General features: G+C 50.2%; 1 protein-coding gene across 1 annotated transcript; it reads left to right on the plus strand.

Annotated features, from left to right (window-relative positions):
* Positions 1-478: 478 nt before the first annotated feature.
* On the plus strand, positions 479-1,804 carry LOC130266048 (olfactory receptor 14J1-like). The gene has a single exon (XM_056515374.1). The coding sequence runs from the start codon at positions 654-656 to the stop codon at positions 1,614-1,616; it is 963 nt and encodes a 320-aa protein (XP_056371349.1). The 5' UTR covers positions 479-653; the 3' UTR covers positions 1,617-1,804.
* The last annotated feature ends 22,846 nt before the right edge of the window (positions 1,805-24,650 follow it).

A 24,650-nucleotide genomic window follows, 5' to 3' on the forward strand; every position in this document is an offset into this window, starting at 1 on the left:
TTTGTCTGAGCTGCCCTTAAGGCCCTGCTGCCAGGGAGATGCCCATGGGCAGTCTCTTTTGATGGGAGGGGTGTGCAGGGCAGAGCTGAGCCCTCAGGGCTGGGCTGGGCTCTGGGAGCACTGGCAGGGACAAGGCTTGGATAGAGAGAAACAGCTCCAAGTAGGCACAACCCCAAGCAGCTGAGAGCCACACCAAACCTGGATATCACATCCTGTCTAGATGCACAGGGAAAGGGAGGTGGATTAAAGGAATTTTCTTTGAAATTGGATCTTTCAAAATGTCCTCTTTATTTTTTGAAGCACATTTTAAGTGCAATCATTCTGAAATACAGGCAGGTGTATATGAGCAAAGGGCAGCTGTGTTGTACAAGCTGCTGTGACTACACTGGGGCACAGAGAGCCCTGCGTTCTCTCTGGGCTCCCCAGTGTTCAGGTTCAGAGCAATGCTTAAAGAGGATTTCTCCTCCTTCAAAGAAAGCAAAATCCCAAGCTCAAAGATAAAAAAAAAAAAAAAAAAAGTGAGAGATATTTCCCCACTGAAAGAGAAGCAATTTTGAGTAAATATGTAACAAAATAGCATAGGATTGACACAAGGAAACCTGTCCCAACTACTCTGTCTTCTTTTAACAGTCCACCATGCCACTACTGAAGAAATGCCCAACAGCAGCTCCATCAGCCACTTCCTCCTGCTGCCATTGGCAGACACGCGGCAGCTGCAGCTCCTGCACTTCTGCCTCTTCCTGGGCATCTCCATGGCTGCCCTCCTGGGCAACGGCCTCATCATCAGCGCCGTAGCCTGCGGCCACCACCTGCACACCCCCATGTTCTTCTTCCTGCTCAACCTGGCCCTCACTGACCTGGGCTGCATCTGCACCACTGTCCCCAAAGCCATGCACAATTCCCTCTGGGACACCAGGAACATCTCCTATGCAGGATGTGCTGCACAGCTCTTTTTCTTTGTCTTCTTTATCTCAGCAGAGTATTTCCTCCTGATCATCATGTGCTACGACCGCTACGTGTCCATCTGCAAACCCCTGCACTACGGGACCCTCCTGGGCAGCAGAGCTTGTGCCCACATGGCAGCAGCTGCCTGGGCCAGTGCCTTTCTCAATGCTCTGCTGCACACAGCCAATACATTTTCCCTGCCCCTGTGCCAGGGCAATGCCCTGGGCCAGTTCTTCTGTGAAGTCCCCCACATCCTCAACCTCTCCTGTTCAAAATTCTACTTCAGGGAAGTTTGGGTTTCTGCTTTTGATAGCTCCTTAGCACTTGGTTGTTTTGTGTTCATTGTTTTCTCCTATGTGCAGATATTCAGGGCTGTGCTGAGGATCCCCTCTGAGCAGGGACGGCACAAAGCCTTTTCCACCTGCCTCCCTCATCTGGCCGTGCTCTCCCTGTTTATCAGCACTGCAGTATTTTCTTACCTGAAGCCCCCTTCCATCTCCTCCCGATCTCTGGACCTGTCCCTGTCAGTTCTGTACTCGGTGGTGACTCCAGCCCTGAACCCCCTCATCTACAGCCTGAGGAACCAGGAGCTAAAAGGTGGCCTAAGAAAATGGATGACTCTATGTTTTCAGAAGAGTTGCACTCCTTCTTTTCTGCACCAGAGCCTTTAGAATGTAACTCTTTACAATCTCAGCTATTTTCCCCCCTTATTTGTTCATTATTTCTTCCGTTACTTTTTCTAATGTTGCTGTGATTTTTAAAAAATACTGTAACATTACTCTTTTCATTTCTACATCTATATCTACCCTTTGAAACAAAAATATGTTAAAGAGGTCTCTTCCTAATGCATTTAAATAAAAACAAGCTTGTGCCATAACCTGTGTGTCCAGGATTCTTCCTCATCCCTTCTCTGTCTCTCCAGGGGAGTGCCTGTGAGCAGAGGCAGAGGTGAAGAGTCTCCCAGCACAGCAGCACAGCCAGGGACAATGGCCCTGGCTCTTCCCACACCTGTTCCTCCCAACTCCACCCTCTCCTTGCCAGCTCTTCTGTGGCTGTAAGGCCGCAGTGCTCAGGCAGCTTTGTCACTGTCCTGCTGCGTGTCCGTGCTGTGAGCACAGGCAGGGACAGGCCATGGGCACTGCTGGGACACAGCTGGGCTCCAGCACAGCAGCTCCATCAGCAAAGGGCATCTCCTGAGGGCAGGGCAGGAAGGCTTTGCTCTCCTCCAGAGCTGCTGTCAGCAATGTGCTCCAGGAATGCAAAGCAAAGCCCAGTGCCTGGGGCAGAGGGGCAGTGTGCAGGGGGCACACAGCAGTGTCCTGGCACAGCCAGAGCTCCTGGCATGGACCTGAGGGAGCAGCAGAGCAGGGCCTGGGCTGTGTCTTTGTTGTGGCCACAGCCTGGGAAGGTGCCCCAGGGCAATTGTCCCACACCAGCCCCTGCAACCACCAAACTCATCACTGGCCTCTGCCCCACCTGAAGGAGGTTGTTTGTCCCTGCATGGAGGGACACCAATGACCAGTGAGCAGTCTGAGTTTGCTCTGTACTGAGGAGATTTCAGCAGTGCATCATGTATGTGTGGGGACATGAACCCGAGTGAGCACATACACCATCATCAGCACTCGGGGCTGGCACAGTTCTGGTGGCACAAACGGTGCCTTGAGGCCACTAAACTCTGGGAAACAACCTGAATTCAGTGCTGGGCTGTGGTTAGGATTCCATAGAGAGAAAGAGCCTGGGCAAGGAGGCTCAAGGAAAAAATGCTCATGACAGCTATGGACTGCACAGGGAGACCATTGGGGTGGGGGGTCTGTGGGGAGAAATCAGAGCTGCCTCCCTTCTGAAGCACCCTGAGCACCTGGACAGGGCTGTGCTGTGTTCTGGGCACTGATCTGGAACTGAAGGATGTGGAAAAGGCCTTTGGTGTCAGGGATGTTGAGAAGGCTGGGCAGTGTCACTCTGAGACCTCTCTCAAACCAATTGGAAAGGCCAGAGCCATCCCAGAGGGTCCTGGGCACTTGGGAAGGACAGACATGGAAGCAGTGTGCAAACAGGGCAGGGAGGGGCACTGGGAGAGTCACAGACTGGTCAGGCTCAGCAGGGAAGGGCATGTGGCAAATCCTCCTGCAGCCATTCCAGGCACTGGTGACACAAGGCAGGGATGGCAGAACCTCCGTGGGAGGGAAAAGAAGGGGATGTTGTGTGTCCTGACTTTAGCCAGGCCTGGGACATGGTCTGCTGTGCTCTCCTCAGAGCCAGACTGGACAGATCTGGGCTGCAGGAGTGGAACATGGGGTGGGTGGGAATTTGGCTGAACAATGAGGGTCAAATATCATCCATGGCACAGAGTCCCCTTGGCAGCCACTCCCTGGTGACATCCCACAGTGACCAGCCCTTGACCACCACTGGGGAACATTTCTATTATCTCTATAATGGCATGAAATGCACATTCATTTCCTTTGTTGATGCTCCCAAGTTGCAGGGAGTCTGTGACCAAACTCATCCAGTTAATGATGACTGCAAAATATAATTGGGCAAGATGGCTGAGTTGGGTAAATTTGCCTTGCCATCGGGAGCAAACCAAGCAACATGAAAAGGGAGAAAAAATTTATGCATCAGAAGAAAGTCAATAGGGAAAAAACCAAACCCGACCAAGAATAAAAAACAAAGCAAAACCTACCCACAATCTAAAACCCCTACAAACAAACTAACTACAATAAGCAAAGGCCACAAACAGAAGCAAACAAATGCAGAGGAAATCTCCTATCAGTGGAAAATGTTTAACTACCCAAGGGCAGAAGTGTAGGTGGTGTTCTGAAAGAAAAATGTCATAAGAAATAAATAAATCCCCTATTCCCTTTGCTCCCCCAACGTCTCCCAGTTTATTGCTGATTATGATGTGACACAAAACGGAACATCCCTCAGGTCAGTCCAGCCCAGCTGTCCCATCCCTGTTCCCTCAGGAACACTTGCCCACCCCAAGCCCATGGGTTGGAGGGAGTTGCTGACATGTCTCATGTGAGGTGAGCACTGGAACAAGGACAGGACAAGAGAACATTTACTTTTATCAAGGAGAGTAGAACAGAAGTGCACAGCCTATGGAGAAACAGATCAAAGATGTCACTCAGGCAAACACAAGTCATTCAAAATGCATGCAGGATGCCAGCTCAGCTCTGAAAGACTGCTGATAATGCAGAAATTGTGGAAAACAAGGAAATTGCCATCATTCAAAGGCAGGGATCGAGGAACATCCACTTTTACCAGATGTTGAAGACAGACCCAATGAACCACATAAGGATTTGTGATAATGGGTACCACTAAGTCAAATAAAGTCAAAGGAAGTGGGGATAGCTAATGAGGACGTAATCAGCGTGTGTGATAAATCACTGTTTACCTGATACCCAGTACACACAAATGGATGAGAGATGACCAGAGTGACCACCATGCTGTAATAAAGAATACTCAAAAGTCTGTTCAGAAGATTCTATCCAGCACATTTCAGTATCAGTGCTGTCCTTGACTCCATTATGTCCCTGGTACAGATCCACAATAGCCCCTTGGTTCTATTTGGGTCCATATTGTCAAAATGGTTCCTTGGTTCTGCACTGCTGTGGACGCCATTGAAGCCTCAGCCTGAAAATTGCGAGGGCTTGAAACTTTTCTCAGGCAGGGGAAGCTCCCAGGCTGAGACAGTTTCTCTCTCATGCTGAGGAGGCTTCCCAGGCTGAGACAGTTTCTCAGTTCCAGCCTGAGCCTTTCCCAGGATGATAACACTGGGGAAAAATAAAAAGGAATTAATAATAAGATTAACACCTGGGCTTCAATGATAAACAGTTCTCACGGTTTGTGAGAAAGTTTTGTTTTCTTCAGTTATCCAATAGACTGCTGTTCTGTTTGTAGTTTGCGGAACACACTATAAGAGTGTCCGTGTCGTTCAATAAACGGCTTCTTTAGCCACCTAGCTAGAGGAGTCCGTGTCATTATTTTGTGAAATACATCGCGAGTAGCGACACACTGCCACAATGCTCTCCTTGGTTCCACGAAGCCTTGGTGTGTCACATCTTCCCCTTGGTTGATGAACTGCCATAGTGTCTCTTGGATCTGCAGCATTGCAATGGACAATTGGTTACAAGCAGCCTCGCTGGGTCACAATGAATATTTAGTTCCATGGAGCCCCAGTGTCCCAATGGCCCCTTGGTTCCATGAGGCCTCGCTGTACAACAATGGCCCCTCAGTTCCATGAGGTTTTGTACTGTCAACAATGGTCTCCATGGTTCTGCAGTGTGAAAATGGCTGCTTGGTTCCATGGGGTTCCTCAGTGTCACAGTGGTGCCCTTGGTTCCATGAGGCTCTGCAGTGTCACAATGCCCCAGAGTTTCCATGAGCTTTTGTCCCATCAACCATGTCCTTTGTTCCAGTGAGGCTCCTCAGTGTTCCATTGGATCTGTGATTCCATGAGGTTCCATAGTGTACCTTGATTGCCTTGATTCCAAGAGGTTCTGCTGTGTCACACTGGACCTTTGGTTCCATGACGTTCCGTGGTATGGCCATGGTCTCCCTGGATCTGCAGTATCACTATGGACCATTGGTTCCATGCAGCCCTGCTGTGTCACAGCAGCTCCTTGGTTCCATGAAGCCCCACTGCATAACAATGGAATCTTGGTCCCGTGAGGTTCTGTCCTGTCACAATGCTTTCCTTGGTTCTGAACTGTAACAATGGACCCTTGGCTCCATGAGCTTCTAAAATGTCACCATGGTCTCCTGGGATCTGCACTATCACAATGGACAATTGATTCCATGGGACCCTGCTGTGTCACAATTAACCCTTAGTGCCATGTGGTTCTGGAGTGTCACAATGGTCTCCCTGGTTCAGTGAGGCCTTGGAGTGTCACAATGGCTGCTTGGTTCCATGAGCTTCCATAGTGTCACAATGGTCTCCTTGTTTCTGCAGTGCCATAATGGTCCCTTGGTTCCATAGGGTTCCTAAATGTCACAGGTCTCCTTGGTTCCATGTGGCCCTGCTCTTTCCCCACTGTCCCTTGGTTCCATGAGTTTCTGTGCTGTCAGCAATGGTTCTCTTGTTCCAATGGTGCCACTATGTCACACTGGACCCTGGGTTCCATGAAGTTCTTGAGTGGCCCCTTGGATGCATGGGGTCCCATAGTGTCACCATGGACTCCTTGGATCTGCATTGTCACAATGGACCATTGGTTCCATGTGGCCTGGCTGTGTCACCATGGTCTCCTTGATTCCACAATTCCCCTCAGTGTCACAATGGAGCCTTGTTTCTGTGAGGCTCTGAACTGTCACAATTGTCTCCTTGGTCCATGAGCCCCTGCTGTGTCACAAGGGTGTCCTTGGCTCCATGAGGATACAAAAGCTTTGCATGAACATGGAGAAGCAACTGCTTAACACACCTGGGAACATCTGTCTGCATTCAAAAGAGGGGTTAAAGCTGAGAATGGCACCAGCAGCTTCCATCTGCAACAGAGATTCAGGGAAAGGACAAGGAAAAAGAATCCAGCTGAAAGACTCAGAGAATTCTGCTTACAGAGATCAGTTCTGCTCACACTGTCCCTTGTATAAAGGTGACATCATTCAAGGCAGCCTGTACTGAGAATGTGGTTCCTGAGTGGGGATTGTTGTTCAGGAAACCTGCTCAGGCATTTCCATTCTTTCCTCACCAACAGGAAAACTTCTGCTGGGCCTGTGTGCAGGCAGAGCCCTGAGGAGAGCAGGTGGGACATGGTAACAATATGCGTGTCTTTCTGCAGAGCTTCTCTCATTCTGTCTCTCTTTCTTCCCCTTCTAATGCTCTTTATATGAAACAGTTTTGGGTACCTCAACTACTAAAGTGTTTAAAAATTTTGAGGTTAAATAGGGCAAAGTTTATGAAGTTGTACTATTGAGAATTTTTTTATGACAATTTAGATGCTAAATTAAATAGTTTTCCAAAATTCCATGATTTTCTATACTTTGCCAGAAAAATTTGTGCCATTTTTACCCCTTGAGAATATCTGGCTGGTGTTTCTCCTGTGCACCAAGCTCGAATAAAGGAACCTTTGGTCACCCTCAGCATTTCAGTGTTCTGGGGTGTTACAGTCCTGCAGGCTCACAATGGCCTCTTGTTTCCATGAGGCCCTGCTGTGTCACACTGGCCCTTGGTTCCATGAGCATCTGCAGTGTCACACAGGTTGGTGCCATTTGTCCTTGCTGCCCCTCCCATCCCAGTGCCCCAGGAACAGCCCCGAGGCACCCGTGAGGGACAGGCCCTGCTGGGCCAGGCCTGGGCTCAGGCCTTGGCCTTTCTGCTGCCTCCAACCAGCCCAGGCCTTGCTCAGCATTGCAGTTCCTGCTCACAGCCTTTGGCTCCTGCAATCCTGCCCTCAAGGATCTGCTCTCACCAGTGCCTGGGGAGCCTTTGGCAGTCCCTGCCCTCAGTGAGGCCACTGATGCTCCAAGGCACTTGGAGTTTTGCTTCTGACTCCTTGAGCAGCTTCTTCAACCTTCTCTCAGTGCCTGGGGCTCCTGGACTCATCCCCAAATCCACTGTGGGGATCATTAAAATACAGAAAGCTGTCAGGAGCTCTTTCTCTTCCTTCCATTGTCTTCAAGTCTTCAGGGCTTGTGCAGGTGATTGGAGTCAGTTTTTGAGTTCTCTTAAGAAGGAATATTTCAAAATGCACCTCATGGCCTTTTTTTCACTCCAGGTAATATTTTTCTGTTGCATTTGGACTATGGAAGTGGTGAAAATGACATAGCAACAAAGTTGCTCCATGCAATGGAGAAGCACAATGCCCCTTATTTAAAGAAACATTACAGTTTTAGATAGTAGTTTCTGGTAGAAATGACAGAAGTAATTTCATTGGTGCAAGGGAGGTGACACCCCTGGTAAATATGCTTTCATGAAATTATCACGTCTCGCACATACTCTGCAGGTGCATAATCATTGTTTTAATTTTTTTCTTGTATATTTTCCGTGAGCAGCCTGAGAAAATCCAAGCTGCTTCAAGGCTCTATTTTCCTGGGCCTTCACCAGTATCCCACATTTTTCTACATTTAGTTAGGAGCAGAAGTTGATAGAAGCATTTTCCAAGTGGTCCTTGATGCTGAATATCTCCTTAGGAGTTCTGGGCACACAGAAGAATGATCCCCTTGCAGGCTGACCCTCTTTGGACAACCTGCTCCTCACCCCCAGCCTCACCATGTCTGACATCGCCCACCTGGGACTGACATCCCTGTGCCCTGCACCAGAACCTTGTCTCCTGAGCTCTGCAGCTGGGTGTCCCAGCCTATTGCACCATGTCCCACCTGCTCTCCTCAGGGCTCTGCCTGCACACAGGCCCAGCAGAAGTTTTCCTGTTGGTGAGGAAAGAATGGAAACGCCTGAGCAGGTTTCCTAAACAGCAAACCCCACTCAGGAACCACATTCTCAGTACAGGCTGGCTGGAATGCTGTCACCTTTCTACAAGGGACAATGTGAGCAGAACTGATCTCTGTAAGCAGAATTCTCTGAGTCTTTCAGCTGAATTCTCTGTCCCTGTCCTTTCCCTTGGTCTCTGTTGCAGATGGAAGCTGCTGGTGCCATTCTCACCTTTAACTCCACTTTTGAATGCAGACAGATGTGCCCAGCTGTGTTAACCTGAATATTCTCAAGGTTTCCCCTATGCTTTTGTATTCCTCATGGATTGAAGGGACCATTTTGACTCTGAGGGGCCCCATGGAAGGAAGGAGTCAATTGTGACACTGAGTTCCCGTGGAACCAAGGGCCCATTGTGACACAGCAGGGCCACGTGGATCCAGTGGTTCATTGTGACACTGTGGATCCAAGGAACCATGGCAACACCACCAGAACCTCATGGAATCAAGGAGTCCATGGTGACCCAGTGGGGCTGCATGGAGCCAATGGTCCATTGTTACCCTGCCCATCCAAGGAGTCCATTTTGGCACCAGGGAAGCTCATGGAACCAGGTAGGCCATGGTGACACTCCAGAACTTCACGAAACCAAGCATCCACTGTGACCCAGCAGACCATCATTGGAACCAAGGAACTGCTGCTGACAGTACAGAAACTCATGGAACCAGGGGCTTTTGTGGCACTGCAGAACCAGCATAGCTGCTGGACCTTGTCCCCTGGCCCTTGGGAAGGGAATGTGGTGAGTTGGGTGGGCAGGGGGATGTGGGCAGTGGAAGTGGTCAGTTGTTGCTACTCGCGATGTATTTCGCAGAAATAACGACACGGACTCCTCTAGCTAGGTGGCTAAAGAAGCCGTTTATTGAACGGCGGACCACATTCTTATAGTGTGTTCCGCAAACTACAAACAGAACAGCAGTCTATTGGATAATTGAAGAAAACAAAACTTTCTCACAAACCGTGAGAACTGTTTATCATTGAAGCACAGGTGTTAGTCTTGTTATTAATTCCTTTCTATTTTTCCCCAGCGTTATCACCCTGGGAAAGGCTCAGGCTGGAACTGAGAAACTGTCTCAGCCTGGGAAAACCTCCTCTGCATGAGAGAGAAACTGTCTCAGCCTGGGAGCTTCCCCTGCCTAAGAAAAGTTTCAAGCCCTCGCAATTTTCAGGCTGAGGCTTCAATGGCGTCCACAAGTCCCCCTTATAGTTTTTAAAAAAAAGAAAAGAAAAGAAGTGCTTGTAGTCCTCCACGGGGGCCCTACGTGGAGGAGAACAAACACCACTCTGGAGATCTGTGGATGCCTGAAGCACTCAGGGAATCCTCACACCTGGTGCTTTTTGAAAAACTCAGTGCTAACATGATAGCAAAACCCATCACCATTTTCCAAGCTTATAATTTCTTAATATATTTTAAAAAAGCTCTTTTAACAATGTCCCAAAGCTAAAACATTTCCAAAAAAACAGATGAATGCTCGTCCTCTGCTTGCAGAGGGATCATCTGGCTGGTGATCAGCATATTGTTCAGCATTTGAAGACTGTGCCTCGGCTGCATTCTGTCCCTGATGTCGCAGGTCAGGGCGGACACACCTTGCAGGCAGGCAGTGCATCCCAGTATCTGTTGAGATGCAAGCATACCCACTTCCCCAAACGATGAGGCAGGCATGTATCATCTGCAGCCTGTAAGAAAGTGAAATAACTCACAAAAACAAGATTATTAGAATCTTGTGGCACAGTAAGGTGATTGAAGGTATACAAAACTTTTCCCAATCGGCTGTGTGGTTCTTCACCAGCCACTCCCCTTTTCTATATATATAAAATCTTTTTGACCAAATTCAAAAATACCTGAGAAAATTGTTGGAATGCCATTGTGACTGCCTTCAGCTCAATTATCTGAGCTAGAACCTGTCTCATGGCCTTCCAGCGATTGCAACCCAGACTCATCCTCCCAGGTAACTGGCCAATGATACCTGTAGGATGTAAATCCGGAGTGCTGATAAACACAGAGATATCAATGGAAGAATCCACTCGGTATACCTGGTGAGTAAAAGGCTTGCTGCAGCCTGCTGCAGTGTGTCAGGCTAATTGGCAACCCTGTGGCAAAACTTTCAATTGATATCTCTATCCCACCACAGAATTTGCAGGCACTGTAAAAACATGAATTTTGGTCTGTCCTCAGGGCACAAGGGGATTGTGGAAAAGCCATCCTTCAAATCAATGACCAAAATGGTCACAAATTTACAAAGGGCTATCTACTTAATTTTTGGTGGGGGCCACTATTTCTGCCAAACAGGGGTATCAGTCAACCACTGTAAAGGCATCATAAAATAATTTTTGCCCTTCATTTCAGTGACCCCAATTAAAAGTTGCTTCCATGTGCACACCCCAGGCTGCCAACACATCCCATCCCCAGAGGTTGATAGGAACCTCAGTGATGTAGGGTGATGTAGGGTCGGACTGTAGCCGTCTGACCTTCCATATTTTTGATCAGCACAGGCCTCTGACTGATGAAGGTCTGTGTTGTGCCTCCCAAGCCTGCAATGGCTTGGCCAAGAGGGGCCAGTGGCCATGTGGGAGGCCAAGCAGAAAGAGAAATCACCGTTACCTCTGCCCTGGTACCAATCAAACCTCTGAGTTGAACCTGAGATGGGGTAGCACCTGAGAGGGTCAAAGTGCACATCATCTGTGGGCGCTGATCGGAGATATTCATTGTCCAAAAGACTTGTGGCGGTCCTGTGGATCCGAAACCACCGTCTTTGCGATCTCGTTGATCTGCCCTGAGAACAAATGAATGAAAAGGCACAAGTTGAGCAATTCGAGTTCCTGCCGGAATAGTGACAGGGGGAGAAGGCGTAGAAACCATAGCATATATTCGACCCGTGAAGTCAGCATCAATGACTCCAGGGTGAACAAAGATTCCCTGAAGAGTGGCACTAGACCTTCCTATGAGTAGTGCACTCAGCCCCTGGCCCAGAGGCCCAGTGGCATTCAGAGGAACCTTGTGTACCCTCTCAGAGTCTAAGATGACTGTGTCTGAGGTGTATACATCCACGCCGGCTGAGCCACGGGTGCTGGCTGCATGTTGCCTGAGGAAACCTGTGTCATTGCCAGATTCTGGGGTACTGCTTGTATCTGCGCGCTGTACCCCACAGCGCTCGTCTTTTCGTTTCCCTGGCTAAAAAAAGGTTTCTTTGATTTGCATTGGTTTGCATAATGACCTGGCTTTTTGCATTTTGCACACAAAAAGGTAGGCCTATTAGCCTGTTCCTGATTTGGCTTCTTGCCAGGTTTTCTCTGTTTCTGATGATGCCACATAGCAGCTGCCAAAGTAGAGATCTGATGATCTATAGTTCCTACCTTAGCACATGCCTGTACCATATCAGTCAGTGAAGGATCCCCTGGCAAGGCCTGTATAATTTTAGCACAATCTGCATTAGCATTGTCTCTGGCTAGCTGCTTACACACAACTGCCTGAGAACATCATCCTCAACCTGCTTTTCCAGGGCTGCTGCCACCTTCTCAACAAATTGCAAAAATGGCTCAGTGGGACCCTGAGTAATTTTCACATATCTCGGCTTAGGAGCTGCAGCCTCTATTGTTTTTACAATTGCTGCAAAACCTACTTTTTGGCATTGCTCAAGAATCAGAGGGTCCCAGGTGGCCTGCAGGTCAGGGCTGGCAAAGCGAAACTGACCCAGCAGGACTTCCCTGACCCACAGCATGCCTGGGATCCTCTCGAGACCGTCCTATATTATCATGCAGCAGCCCTGTCAGCCATCTGCGTCCAGGTATCTTCAAACACTCTGAACTGCACAGGCTGAAACAGCACCTGGGCTATATGTCTAATATCATAGGGTGCTAGTAAATCTGTATTCAGCACTCTAAGAATTTGCATGACCTGAGTAGAACCAAGCCCATATTGTGCTACTTTATCTTGCAAATCCTGCACCACCCGCCAGGCAATCGGATCGTGCCTGTCCTGTTGCCCTGTCTGTGGGACTCCTTTGAAAACCGGAAAAACCTGAGCCCCTCCCGTCCCTGTGGGCATCGTCGTCACTGCTCTGTGACAGCTCGTCCCCCGGGACCGGGGAGAGCTCCGCAGGGTCATCCTGGAAATTTCTCTCCATTCGGAGGGCCCCTCCCCTCGGCATTCCCACCTTCTCTAAGAGGTCCCAATCCCCCTTTTCCAATGCTCCCATCCTGACCGTCTCCCAAAACCCGTGGGGATTTCTGCCATGCCTGCTGGTTGATACGAGACCACGCCTCCGGCGGGGGGGGTGCAGGTCGCCGGCATCCGCGACACCGGACCGGAGCGATGGCGGCGATCCGTGCCAGCCAGGAGACATCACGGGAGCCGCTGGCACTGCTGAAGACGCAGGAACAGTGGCATCGGCCGTTGTCAGCGCGGCACGACGCGGCCATACCGACGAGGGGGGTGGGTAACATCATCCCGAAAAGATCGGTGGGGGAACCCGGAACTTCCGGGATCGCGGAACTGAATGTCGAACGTCGCTCAGGGGCAGGGGGCGGCACTGCCGCCCGCATGGCCGGCGGTGTCTGCTGCCCTGTCCCTGGGGGCGGGCCCACAGATGGTACGAGGCCCGCCCCAACGGCCGGGCCGCCCATGATTCGCCGCAATTCCGTGGAAGTGTCAGCCGCATAAGGTAGAAATGCCACGTGCAAAGCCACTGACCGACCTGTTGCGGCCGCCACGAGTAACTGCTCGACAACATCCAGCGGGATAACTGGCGTTTGGGCTGCTTCTGCCGGCAATGGAGGGGCGGTGGTTGTGGTGACGTCAGCGAGTGACTGTCTCTGTGTCCGTTGCAATCCCGCCCCCCTGGGGATGAATGCCTCGGTGTGCTGCGGAGCGACTGGGGGGGGTTTTCCCACGCTGCTGGTGCTTTGCTCGTCTAAAAAGTCTTTTGATCGAGGGTCCGGAACGTAGTCATTAAACAACAAACGCTTCGCCCTCGGGGGTTTTTGGGGGGGCAACTCTGGCTGCGGGGGTTTTTCCGGGTACCAGTCAAACTCATCCCCGCTTTGTCCTGTTTCGCTCCATTCAGAGCCTGATTCCCCCTCCATCAATTTTACATTGATGGTCCCCCAGGTTTTTATTATAGGGACAGCTGAGGGTTCCCCGTCACATATAGCTTCATACAATCGGTCTCCTAATTCTCGCCAAGCTTTCTCAGAAAAAGCCACTCCTTCGTTCTCAGGGAATCCTCTTTCTTTTGCCCACTCTAATAAAGTTACCAAGTCCTGGTCTGGGATTGGGGCATCCAAGCCTTCAAGAACATCCCTCCATAGTGAGAGTATGGTTCGTTCTTGCTTAGATTGCTGATTCCCCATCATCCCGGAATTTCCCACCTAGCCGCTATGCTGGGAGGGAGGGGGGAAAGCGCAGTACCTCTCTCGCCGGGAAGGAGAACAGTCCGCGGCTCTCCCCGTCCGGGCTTGATCGGCGCTCGGCTCCGCGGGTCTGCGGGATCTCTCGGCCTGCAGCTGCCGGGGCTCCACGGGCTGCGGTACTTCGCTCGCCGATCCGAGGCTCCAAAGCCGATCCCGATCGCGCTGCTCCGATGAAAGGCGATCTCGGTAGAACCTCCAAATGTCGCTACTCGCAATGTATTTCGCAGAAATAACGACACGGACTCCTCTAGCTAGGTGGCTAAAGAAGCCGTTTATTGAACGGCGGACCACATTCTTATAGTGTGTTCCGCAAACTACAAACAGAACAGCAGTCTATTGGATAATCGAAGAAAACAAAACTTTCTCACAAACCGTGAGAACTGTTTATCATTGAAGCACAGGTGTTAGTCTTGTTATTAATTCCTTTCTATTTTTCCCAAGCGTTATCACCCTGGGAAAGGCTCAGGCTGGAACTGAGAAACTGTCTCAGCCTGGGAAAACCTCCTCAGCATGAGAGAGAAACTGTCTCAGCCTGGGAGCTTCCCCTGCCTGAGAAAAGTTTCAAGCCCTCGCAATTTTCAGGCTGAGGCTTCAATGGCGTCCACAGTCAGTGGCTATGGGAAATGGGTGTGGACAGAAGGTGTGGTCAGTGGCTGTGGTCAATGGAGGGGTGCTCAGTTGGGTGGTCATTCGGTGTGGTCAGTGGATGGGGTCAGTGGCAGTGTAGTCAGTTGTGTTTCAGTGGCTGTGTTAAGTTGTGGACATTGGGGTCTGGCCAGAGGTTTTAACCATTGGGGTGTGGTCAGTAGCTGTGGTCAGTGGATGTGGTCAGTTGGGAGGTCGGCGGGGGCTAGTAAGTAGGTGTGGTCAGTTGGGTGGTCAATTGGTGTGGTGAAGGATGCTGATCAATGGGTGGGGTCATTGGGTGCCATCAGTGGTGGAGTGGTCAGTGAGTGTGGTGAGTGAGTGTGGTCAGTGGGGTGTAGGCAGTGGTGTGTGGACCAAGGGTGTTGTCAGTGGCTGTGGTCATTGGGCAGGTCCATGTGGTTTGGTCAGTGGGGTGGTCACTGTGTTTGGTCAGTGGGTACTGTCGGTGGGAGTGGGCAATGGGGTGTGGGCATTGACGTCTGGGCAGTGGGTTTGGTCAGTGGGTGCCATCAGTAGGTGCAGTCAGTGGGTGTGGTCATTGGTGTGATTGTTGGGGATGGTCAGTGGTGTGGTCATTGGGTTACAGTCAGTGGATGTGGATTGTTGGTGTGTCACTCGAGTGTGGTCAGTTGGTGTGCTCAGTGGAGTGGTAAGTTGACGTGGTAGGTGGGTGCAGTCAGTGGGCATGGTCATGGGGGTGGTCAGTGGATGAGGTCAGTGGATGTGGTCAGTGGGAGTGTGATTATTTGGTATAGCCAGTGGACGTGCTCACTGCCATGTGGTCAGTCAGGGTATGGTCAGTTGGGTGGTCAGTCAGTTTGTGCAGTTGGGTGGTCTATGGGTAGTGGTCAGAAGGATCAGGCAGTGGGGGTGGTCAGTGTGTGTGGCCATTTGGGGTGGTCATTGGGAAGGTGCTTGGCCAAGGCAAAAGGAGGCTCCCTGTGTGCTCTGCTCCCCTCTCCCTGAGCTCCTGAGAGCTCTGCAGCCCCTGCTGCCATCCCATCTGCCCAGGCCAGCACAACAGCCCCGGCCTTGGGGCCCTGCAGAGCTGCTCCTGCTCCAGGCCCAGGGCCCATCCCAGAGCTGGGGCAGCCACAAAGCTGTGCCCATTTCTGTTCATTCTGCTCTGATGAGGATGGATCCTCAGGCGCTTGAAAGTTGCTGATTAATTTTCCGACTCTGGAGGTGTCTTCTTCCTTGAGCTCTTCAGGACAGGAATTATATGAGAAAGACTCACAAATATCTGTTCAAAACACCCAAACAAGAAAAGCCGCTGGGAATAATTTAAGTTTTCAATTCATCTGTGCTTACTTAGAAAGATTCCAAAAGTGTATTCCAAGCTAATATACTCTCTTGAAAATAATGCAGAGAGAAATCTATTTTGTTTTATTTTCCTGTTTATAGGTTTATATCAAGCAATGTCCAGTATGTGTTGACCCCCAGGACCTACTAATGCAGTCTGAATAGACACGAAAGCCAAGACTCTTCATGGCTCGCTATCAATCACACTTTCTCCGCACCACTTCCCCATCATTTCTTTCATCCAACCCCTGGGACTCCTATGGATCAGGAATGTTCTGGCCAGCAGGACCAGGGCAGAGATTCTTCCCCTGTGCTCAGCACTGGTTGGGCAGCACCTCGAGTGCTGTGTCCAGTTCTGGGCCCCCCAATTTAGGAAGGACATGGAGAGACTGGAGCATGTCCAGAGAAGGGCAACAAGGCTGGTGAGGAGTCGGGAACACAAGTTCCATGAGAAGAAGCTGAGGGAGCTGGGGTTGTTTATCCTGGAGAAGAGGAGGCTCAGCTGAGACCTCATCACTCTCTACAACTCCCTGACAGGAGGGTACTGCCGGGCTGGGGTCAGGCACTTTTCCCAGGGAACAGTGACAGGAAAAATAGACATAACAAGAAGGTGCACCAGGGGATGTTTAGGCTGGACATTAGGACATATTTTTGACAAAAAGGGTGATTGGGCATTGGAATGGGCTGCCCCGAGAGGAGGGTGAGTCACCGTCCCTGGAAGTGTTTCATGAAAAGGCTGGATGTGGCACTGAGTGCCATGATCTGGGGGACAAGGTGATTTTAGGTCACATGTTGGACTCAATGCTCTCAAAGGTCTTTTCCAGCCTGGGTGATGCTGTGATGATTGTGACAGTGCAGGGCCCTGGGGAAGCAAGGGGCCATTGTGACACTCTGGGACCTCGTGGAACTGAGAGGACCAGAGTGACACTGTGTATGACATGGCACCACAGAGCCAAGGGGCCACTGTGACACTGTGGGGCTACATGGAAGCCAGGAGTCCATTGTGACAGTCTGGGTCCTGGTGGAACCACAGAGGCCACTGTGACACTGCAGGGCCTTGTGGAACCAAGGGGCCACTGTGCCACTGCAGAACCAAGGAGAACCTTGTGAGAGCCTGAGGCCAATGGAATCAAGGGGCCATTGTTCCACTGCAAGGACTCTTGGAACTAAGGGAACAATTGTGACACTGTGGTGCCCCATGGAACCAAGGGTCCCTTGTGACACTGCAGGATCTTGTGGAACCAGGGCTCCCTTGTGACACTGCAGCACCAAGGAATTCATGGTGGCACTCGAGGCCTCATGGAGCCAAGAGGCCACAGTGACACTGCAGGTCCTTGTGGGACCATGCAGAGCATTGTGACAGAGCAGGACATCGTGTGATGATGGGGCCATTGTGACACTGCAGGGCCCCACGGAACCAAGGGACCAGTGCTGCTCCTCAGGGACTCATGGAATGAAGGAAACATGTTTGACACTGAGGTGCCTCTTGGGAAAAGAGGCCATTGTGACACTGTGGAACCAAGGAGAGCATTGCTGCACTGCGACACCTCATGGAACCAAGGATCCATTGTGACACTGCAGGGCCTGCAGGACCTTAGGGTACCAGGGCACCATTGTGACACTGCAGGGCCCAAGGATCCAGGGGACTTTGTGACACTGCACGGCTCCCATGGAACCAAAGGGACATTGTGACACTGGGAGGCCTCATGGAATCATGGACATCATTGTGACACTCTACAGCCTCATGGAACCTTGGTGGCACCAAGTTTTCTGGGAGTGTAGATGTGTTGGAGGGTAGGAGGTCTCTGCAGAGGGATCTGGAAAGGCAGGATCCAGGACCCAAATCCAACAAGGTGAGGTTTAACAAGACCAAGTCTTGCCTCCTGCCCTTTGGCCACAACAACCCCTGCAGCATTCCAGGCTGGGGACAGAGGGAATGGACAGCAGCCAGGCAGAAAGGGATCTGGGGGCAGTGATAGACAGCAGGCTGGACATGAGCCAGCAGATTTTCCCAGGTGGCCAGGAAGGTCAATGGTTCCTGGCCTGGATCAGGAATGATTTGGCCAGGAGGACAAGGGCAGTGATTCTTCCCCTGTGCTCGGCACTGCTTGGGCAGCACCTTGAGTCCTGTGTCCAGTTCTGGGCCCCCCAATTTAGGAAGGACATGGAGGGGCTGGAGCGTGTCCAGAGAAGGGCAACAAGGCTGGTGAGGGTTCTGGAACACAAGTCCTGTGAGGAGCAGCTGAAGGAGCTGGGGCTGTTTATGGTGGAGATGAAGAGGCTCAGGGAGACAAGGTGGTGTCAGGGCACAGGTTGGACTTGATGATCTCCAAGGTCTTTTCCAACCTTGCTGATTCTGTGTGTTTTACTTATTGGTATTAGGTTGACAATTAGCTCTTGTTTCCTTGAGATTCCATTGCACCAAAATGGTCTCATTGGTTCCATGAGGTCGCACTGTGGAACAGTGGATACTTGAATCCATGAGTTTCCATTCCATCACAACGGTCTCTCAGATTCCATGAGGCCCTGCAGTGTCACTATGCAGTCTTTGTTCCACATTTCTCCATTGTGACACAATGGCTTCCAGTGCTCTATGAGGCTGTGCTGTGAAACTGTGGGCACTTGAATCCATAAGATTCCACAGTGTTATAATGGTCTCCTGGGTTCCATGAGGTCCCTCTTTGTATCAATTTAGACTTGATTCCATGGGATTCTACTGTGTCATAATGGTCTCCTGTCTTTCATGAGTACCCACTGTGTTTACAATTAACACTTGGCTTGAATCATGATTTTAAAGAGTTAAAATTTTAGCTCAGGTTTAGAAGCAATTCATATTGATCAGGGTGTAAGTTAGATAAACTAGTGATAGGTTAATGATTATTAGATGCTTAAACTAAAGATAATAGAGGTATAGCTTCCAATTATGAGCTTGTTTCAGTTTCCTTTATAGAAAGAGATGGAGTAAGTGAACCACTGTAAGAACAGGTTGAAACCAGTAGAACAATGGCTAACGCCTGAACTTCATACCAATCTATCATGAAGAAGAGGACCTTAGATTGTGCCAAAAGGTCAAGGAGACCTGATGAAGACTTTTCTTACTTCATCTTTCAAGATCACTGGCCCAATTTGAGACCACTTACCCTACTCAAGAGTAGAATTGTCACACGTGAAGGACTAATAGCCTCACTTTAATACGGAGTGGGGATGAGAGGAGCTGGGGTTCTGTATATGCATAGAATGTAAGATTTTGAGAAATAAATAGAAGGCAAGGAACCTTGTATGAGGCTGCCATGTCTCAAGGGGACTACTCCCGTGCAGCCTGCTGGCATCTTAATAAACAGACCACTTCCTAACTTTAACTAGTCAGAGAGTTTTTTTCCGTGAACATAGAGGTTTTAACAATTCAGGCTCCCCGTGATGCCATTGTGTCACTGTGCTCTCCTGTGATTCATGAGGCTGTGCTGTGTCACAATGGACACTTGCTTCCTCCAAGGCTGGAGATGTCCCAGTGGCACCTGGTTTCCATTAGGCCATGCTGTGCCACAATGGGGCCTTGGTTCCATGAAAATCCATTGCATCACAATGTTCTCCTTAGTTTTACAGAGCCTGATGTGTTGACAATTGACCCTTTGTTCCTTGAGGTTCTATTGCATCACAGTGGTCTCTTGGATTCCATGGAGGCCCTGCTGGGTCAAAGAGGAGCCTTTGTGCCATATGTTTCCATTGCAGCACAATGGTCTCCAGCATTCCATGAGGCCACACTGTAAAACAGTGGGCACTTGGTTCCATGAGTGTCCATTCCGTCAGAATGATCTTGTGCATTCCATGATGCCCTGCTGGGTCACAGTGGAGCCTTTGTTCTATGTCTTCCCATTGTGACACAGTGGTCTCCAGTGCTCTATGAGGCTGCACCATGAAACTGTGGACACTTCGTTCCTTGAGATTCCATGTTGTCACTGTCAGGAAAATCCACAAATGCCAGAGCTTTATGTCCAAAAATGAGACAGAGGAGTCCTTCCAATTTATTTGAATAAACAGAGAGAGTTCACTGGAGAACATTCCTGCAGGGTTTTCTCTCTCAAGATTTCAGAGGGTGCTGCCTCCTTTTATCTTAAACTCCTGGCTGCATGTTGCCATCTTCCTTTCCCCACTGGTTGAGGTACAAGGAAGGTAGAGCCTTTCTGCCTCACCTGCCCCATATCCCCCTTGAACCTGGCATTTTCCCCTGAAGTTCAGCCTTGTGCAGACCACTGTCTGTTTCAGGAGCCAAGCTCTCTGTGCCCAGTAATAAACCTGCTGCCCAAAGGCAGTAGAAAAATTTTGGCCAATATCAAAGACCTTAACACTCATCCCTCACCCATGAAATGATTTGTAAAGACATTATCATACATCTCTCCTTCCAGATTGATATTTTCTGTGCTGGTGACAGTCTTTTAAGCCCAGCCTTCTGCCTGACTTCCCTGCTGTTGTAGTTCCATGGACAGAGGTTGTTGTCTCTTACCCCTTCCATGGGCAGGCTGGTGTTCAGCCATCTCCAGAACAGCAGGGCCCCACCCCACATCACTGCTACCTGGGAAGATGAAAACCATCACTCCAAATGTCCCCCTCCTCCTTCTTCCCAGGCATTTGGCCCTGCCAGGGGGGTTTGCTGCTGATTGCCATAGGGAAAAGGAAACCCCTGTGACACTGTGCAGCCCCATGGAAACAAAGGGCCAATATGACACCATGGGGCCCCATAGAACCAAGGACACCCTTATGACACAGCAGGACCTTCTAGAACCAAATCTCTACTGTGACACTACAGAACCTCACAGAGCCAAGGGGTCATGGTGACACAGCAAAGCCTCGTGGAACTGAGCAGTCCAAAGGTCTTAAAGAGTTCTTGCAGGGTTGTGCCTTGGGAAGAGAAACCTCCTTGGTGGCAGCTTGGGCTTGCCACACCCTTAAGGACGGTGTCTGTTTGTAATGGAGGAACTCAGGAGTTTTAGATTGCTTCAAAAAAAGAAAAGGGAAAAACCCTGTTTGCCTGAGTGCAGTCAGTTGTCCAAGCAAAGCAGGTTCCAGGTGAGGGAGGACAGAGCGGATGGGATTGGGGAATGTGGAGCCAGGTTGTCCACACTGGTCTGACCTCAAGGCACAGCTTCTCTGAGCAGGCCAGACCTCCTGAGGAGACACCCTGGATTATTATCAATCACAGAATGCTGCAATCACCTCTTCCCAAAAGAGAACAGCTATAAAAGACACCCTCTAAGATAAGAAGACATATTTCTTAGAAGCTCTTTGAAATATTTCTCCATAAATGGAGTTGAAAAAGTTCCTAATGAACTGTACTAGACCAGAGAAAAATCAAGGCAGAGCCATAGTTTGATAGGACTTGCTTGATCCCCGTGAGCCCCGTGGTGCATTTGGTGCTGAGCACTGGAACCTCAGGGCCTGAGAGGAGATTGCACAAACCTTTCTAGGAGTCCAAGTCAGAAGAAAAACCCAAAGTGTCTCAAAGAATTAATGGGTCCCACTGAGGTCCATCCCCAACGCAGGCTCCTCCTGGACACCTTGGAGCAGAGAATGGGAGGCCATGAGAATGGGAAGCCCAAAAGCTTCTTAGGGAATCAGAGAAGAAAGGAAAAAGGAAAGTAACTTTTAAAACCTGAAGTATCTTGAAGCATTAATAAGCCCCACTGAGTGTTGTTCCTGACAAAGGTTCTCAAAGAGACTAATTAAAGCAGATAATTGGAGGCCATGATTGCACAAAGCTCTCAGAGACTCCAAGGCAAAAGCAAAACCCAAAGGCCTCTGAAAAACCTGCAGTCCCTGGCAGCATGAAGGAGACCCCAGGGCCATTCCTGACCAAAGCTCCCCAGGGACTGGTCCCAGCAGATCCCTGAGGCCACTGGGATGTGGGGAGATGCTGAGGGCAGCACAAGGGGTGACAGTGCCCAGCCTTGCTGGGGCTGTGCCAGGAGGCCCCAGTGCCTCAGGACAAGGTGTCTCCTCCCAGCCCTTGGTGGCACAGACCCTGCTGTGCCCCAGGGCACCAAGACTTGGCTTCTCTTTGTCCCCACCTGGTATCTCTGCCTCCAATTTCCTGCTCTAACTGGAACCTGGGGACTTTTCTCAGTTGTGTCCCTCAGTGGGACCCATGAATTGCATCACAAACTTTGGAGTTCAATTCTGACTGAATTCTTGAGAGGTTTCCTTCTAAACCATGGATCTGCCTTGATTTCCTTCTGGTCTGGTGCAGCTCATCAGGAAGGTTTTCAACTCCAGTTATGGGGAAATACATCAAAGAGCTTCTGAGAAATACACATTCCTATTTTGAAGGGTGTATTCTATACTATTGTCTTTAGAGCTGAGGTGATTGCAGCATTCAGTGATTGATACGGATCCAGGGTCTCTCCTCAGGAGGTCTGGCCGGCTCAGAGAAGCTGTGCCTTGAGGTCTGACCCAGTGTGGACAACATTGCTCCACATTCCCCAACGCCATCCTTTCTGTCCTCCCACACCTGGGACCTGCTTTGCTTGGAGAACTGGCAGCACTGAAGGAAAGAGAGGTTTTATTTTTCTTTTCTTTTTTTCTAGCAATCTAAAACTTCTCATTTTCCCCACTGAAAACAGACACAATTCTGAGGTTTTTGCCAGCCCAAGATGCCACCAAATCCGCCCCAGAGCTGCCCTGGGCCAGCTCTGAGGGTGGATCATCATCCCAACCTGCACTGGCCACTGCCAGGGGCTGTGGCCATGGACACTGCACTGACCCCCACTGCTTGGTTTGGGAGCCACGGCAACCGTGAGAAATCCAAGTTTCATTGGAAACACTGGGGAGGACAGGGACAAACTGGGGAACACTGGGAACCCTGTGGGAGATACTGGGACGTACTGGGGGTGATGCTGGGAAATACTGGGACAAACTGGGTACACTGAGAACACTGTGGGGAACTCTGGAGGACACTGAGGCTTATGATGGATGACACTTGGGGGAACTGGAAGGGACTGGGAATAAACTCAGGTGTATTTGGTGGGACTGGACTGTAATGAGGATGAATTGGGCTGTACTGGGAGGGCCTGCAGAGGCACTGGGGCTATACTGCGATGTACTGGGGATGAACTGGGCTGTACTGGGAGGGATTGCAGGGGTTGAATGGGCTGTTCCCGCCTCTGCCGCCTCCTATTTGGCGAGGACCATGCCCATCATCGGCAACAGCCAATCAGCGCCGAGTATCGGGGCCTCAGGGAGGGTCCCTGGTGTCGGCGCCATCTTTTGTTTTTGCCTCTAACTCCCATCCTGCCTCACAGCCCGATAGAGCCCCATTGGAGTGCCTAAGAGTCGTGCCATGCCCTGTGCCCTAAGGAGCCCAGTTAGAGGTCCCCGAGCTCCCCCCAAGTGCTCCCGGACCGTACATGTTCCCTCTCAGGGCATCAAATCGTGGCTTGGATACAAAATTGCCTCCCAAGTTCATTCCCGGACTCCCAGATGCCCCGTTCTAGCCACTTCCGGGACTACAGCTCCCATCATGCCCTGCGGCAAAACTTACCAACCAATGAAACGGTGCTTACAACTCCCATGATGCTCCACGGCCCCATTAAACCCTATTACACCTGCGCCTACAAATCCCATCATCCACTGCGCTTCAGAGAGCACTGTTAGAGCCTCCCAGGTGCCTGGCTGGAACCCGAATGTGTCCAGATTCCCCTCCCGGACCTCTAAGTGCCCCCGTGGAGGCATACGAGCTCCCCCACACCTTTAATTGTCTGTCAGAACCCCTCAGTATCCATCCAAGTTGCCACCCGGCTCCCCCAAGTATCCTCCAGACCCTAAAGTTCTCTCTAAATTCCATTCCCTGACCCAAAATTGCCCCACATGTCTTCCTGAAACCCGAAGTGCCCCCTCTGACCCTGCCTGAGAACAAGATCATAATAAAGATGACAAACAGCTAAAAACATTACTGATTATTATAATAAGGGAGAAAAAAAAAATCACTATAGCTAAATTAATTAATTAAGGGAATTGTGTTACCTAGAACCAATGAAGGTTCATTTCCTCTGCTGCAAAAGTGGTATAGATTTTTAATATAAAAACTAAGTAATAAAAATATGAATTGAAATTAATATAATAAATAAATTTAATAATAAAATATTAACAATGGAGAATAAAGTACATGAAAATTTATGGATATTTTGGAATGTCAGTCCAAAAAGGTGGGCAATGTCAGCCATAGTGATGCTGGAGATGAGGAGCTGGTTCTCCAAACAGGGTCAGCCCTTAAGGGGCTCTTTCTTCTGCGTGCCTGGACCTCCTAAGGAGACATTCAGCATCAACATCATTCGAGGAAGGCTTCTGTCACCTCTTCTCCAAAATAAAATGTAGGAAAACATTCCCTTGATTAAAAGAAAAAAAAATATCGTTAGGTGAACTTTGGAATCTTTCTCCGTAGCAGAACTCCAAACTGACTCCAAGCAGCTGCACAAACCCTGGAGACTTGATCACAAGTGAAGGAAGACAAAGAGCTCCTGAGGGCTTTCTGTATTTTAATGATCCCCACAGTGGATTTGAGGCTGTCCAGGAGCCCCAGGCACTGAGAGAAGGTTGAAGAAGTTGCCCAAAGAGTCAGAAGCAAAACTCCGAGTCCCTTGGAGCATCAGTGGCCCCAGTGAGGGCAGGGACTGCCAAAGGCTCCCCAGGCACTGGTGAGAGCAGATCCTTGAGGGCAGGATTGCAGGAGCCAAAGGCTGTGAGCATGAACTGCAATGCTGAGCAAGGCCTGGGCTGGTTGGAGGCAGCAGAAAGGCCAAGGGCTGAGCCCAGGCCTGGCCCAGCAGGGCCTGTCCCTCACGGGTGGCTCAGGGCTGTTCCTGGGGCACTGGGATAGGAGGGGCAGCGAGGACAAATGGCACCAACCTGTGTGACACTGCAGATGCTCATGGAACCAAGGGCC

Source organism: Oenanthe melanoleuca, unplaced genomic scaffold, assembly GCF_029582105.1.
Source record: "Oenanthe melanoleuca isolate GR-GAL-2019-014 unplaced genomic scaffold, OMel1.0 S001, whole genome shotgun sequence".
In the NCBI taxonomy this organism is placed as follows: Eukaryota; Metazoa; Chordata; class Aves; order Passeriformes; family Muscicapidae; genus Oenanthe; species Oenanthe melanoleuca.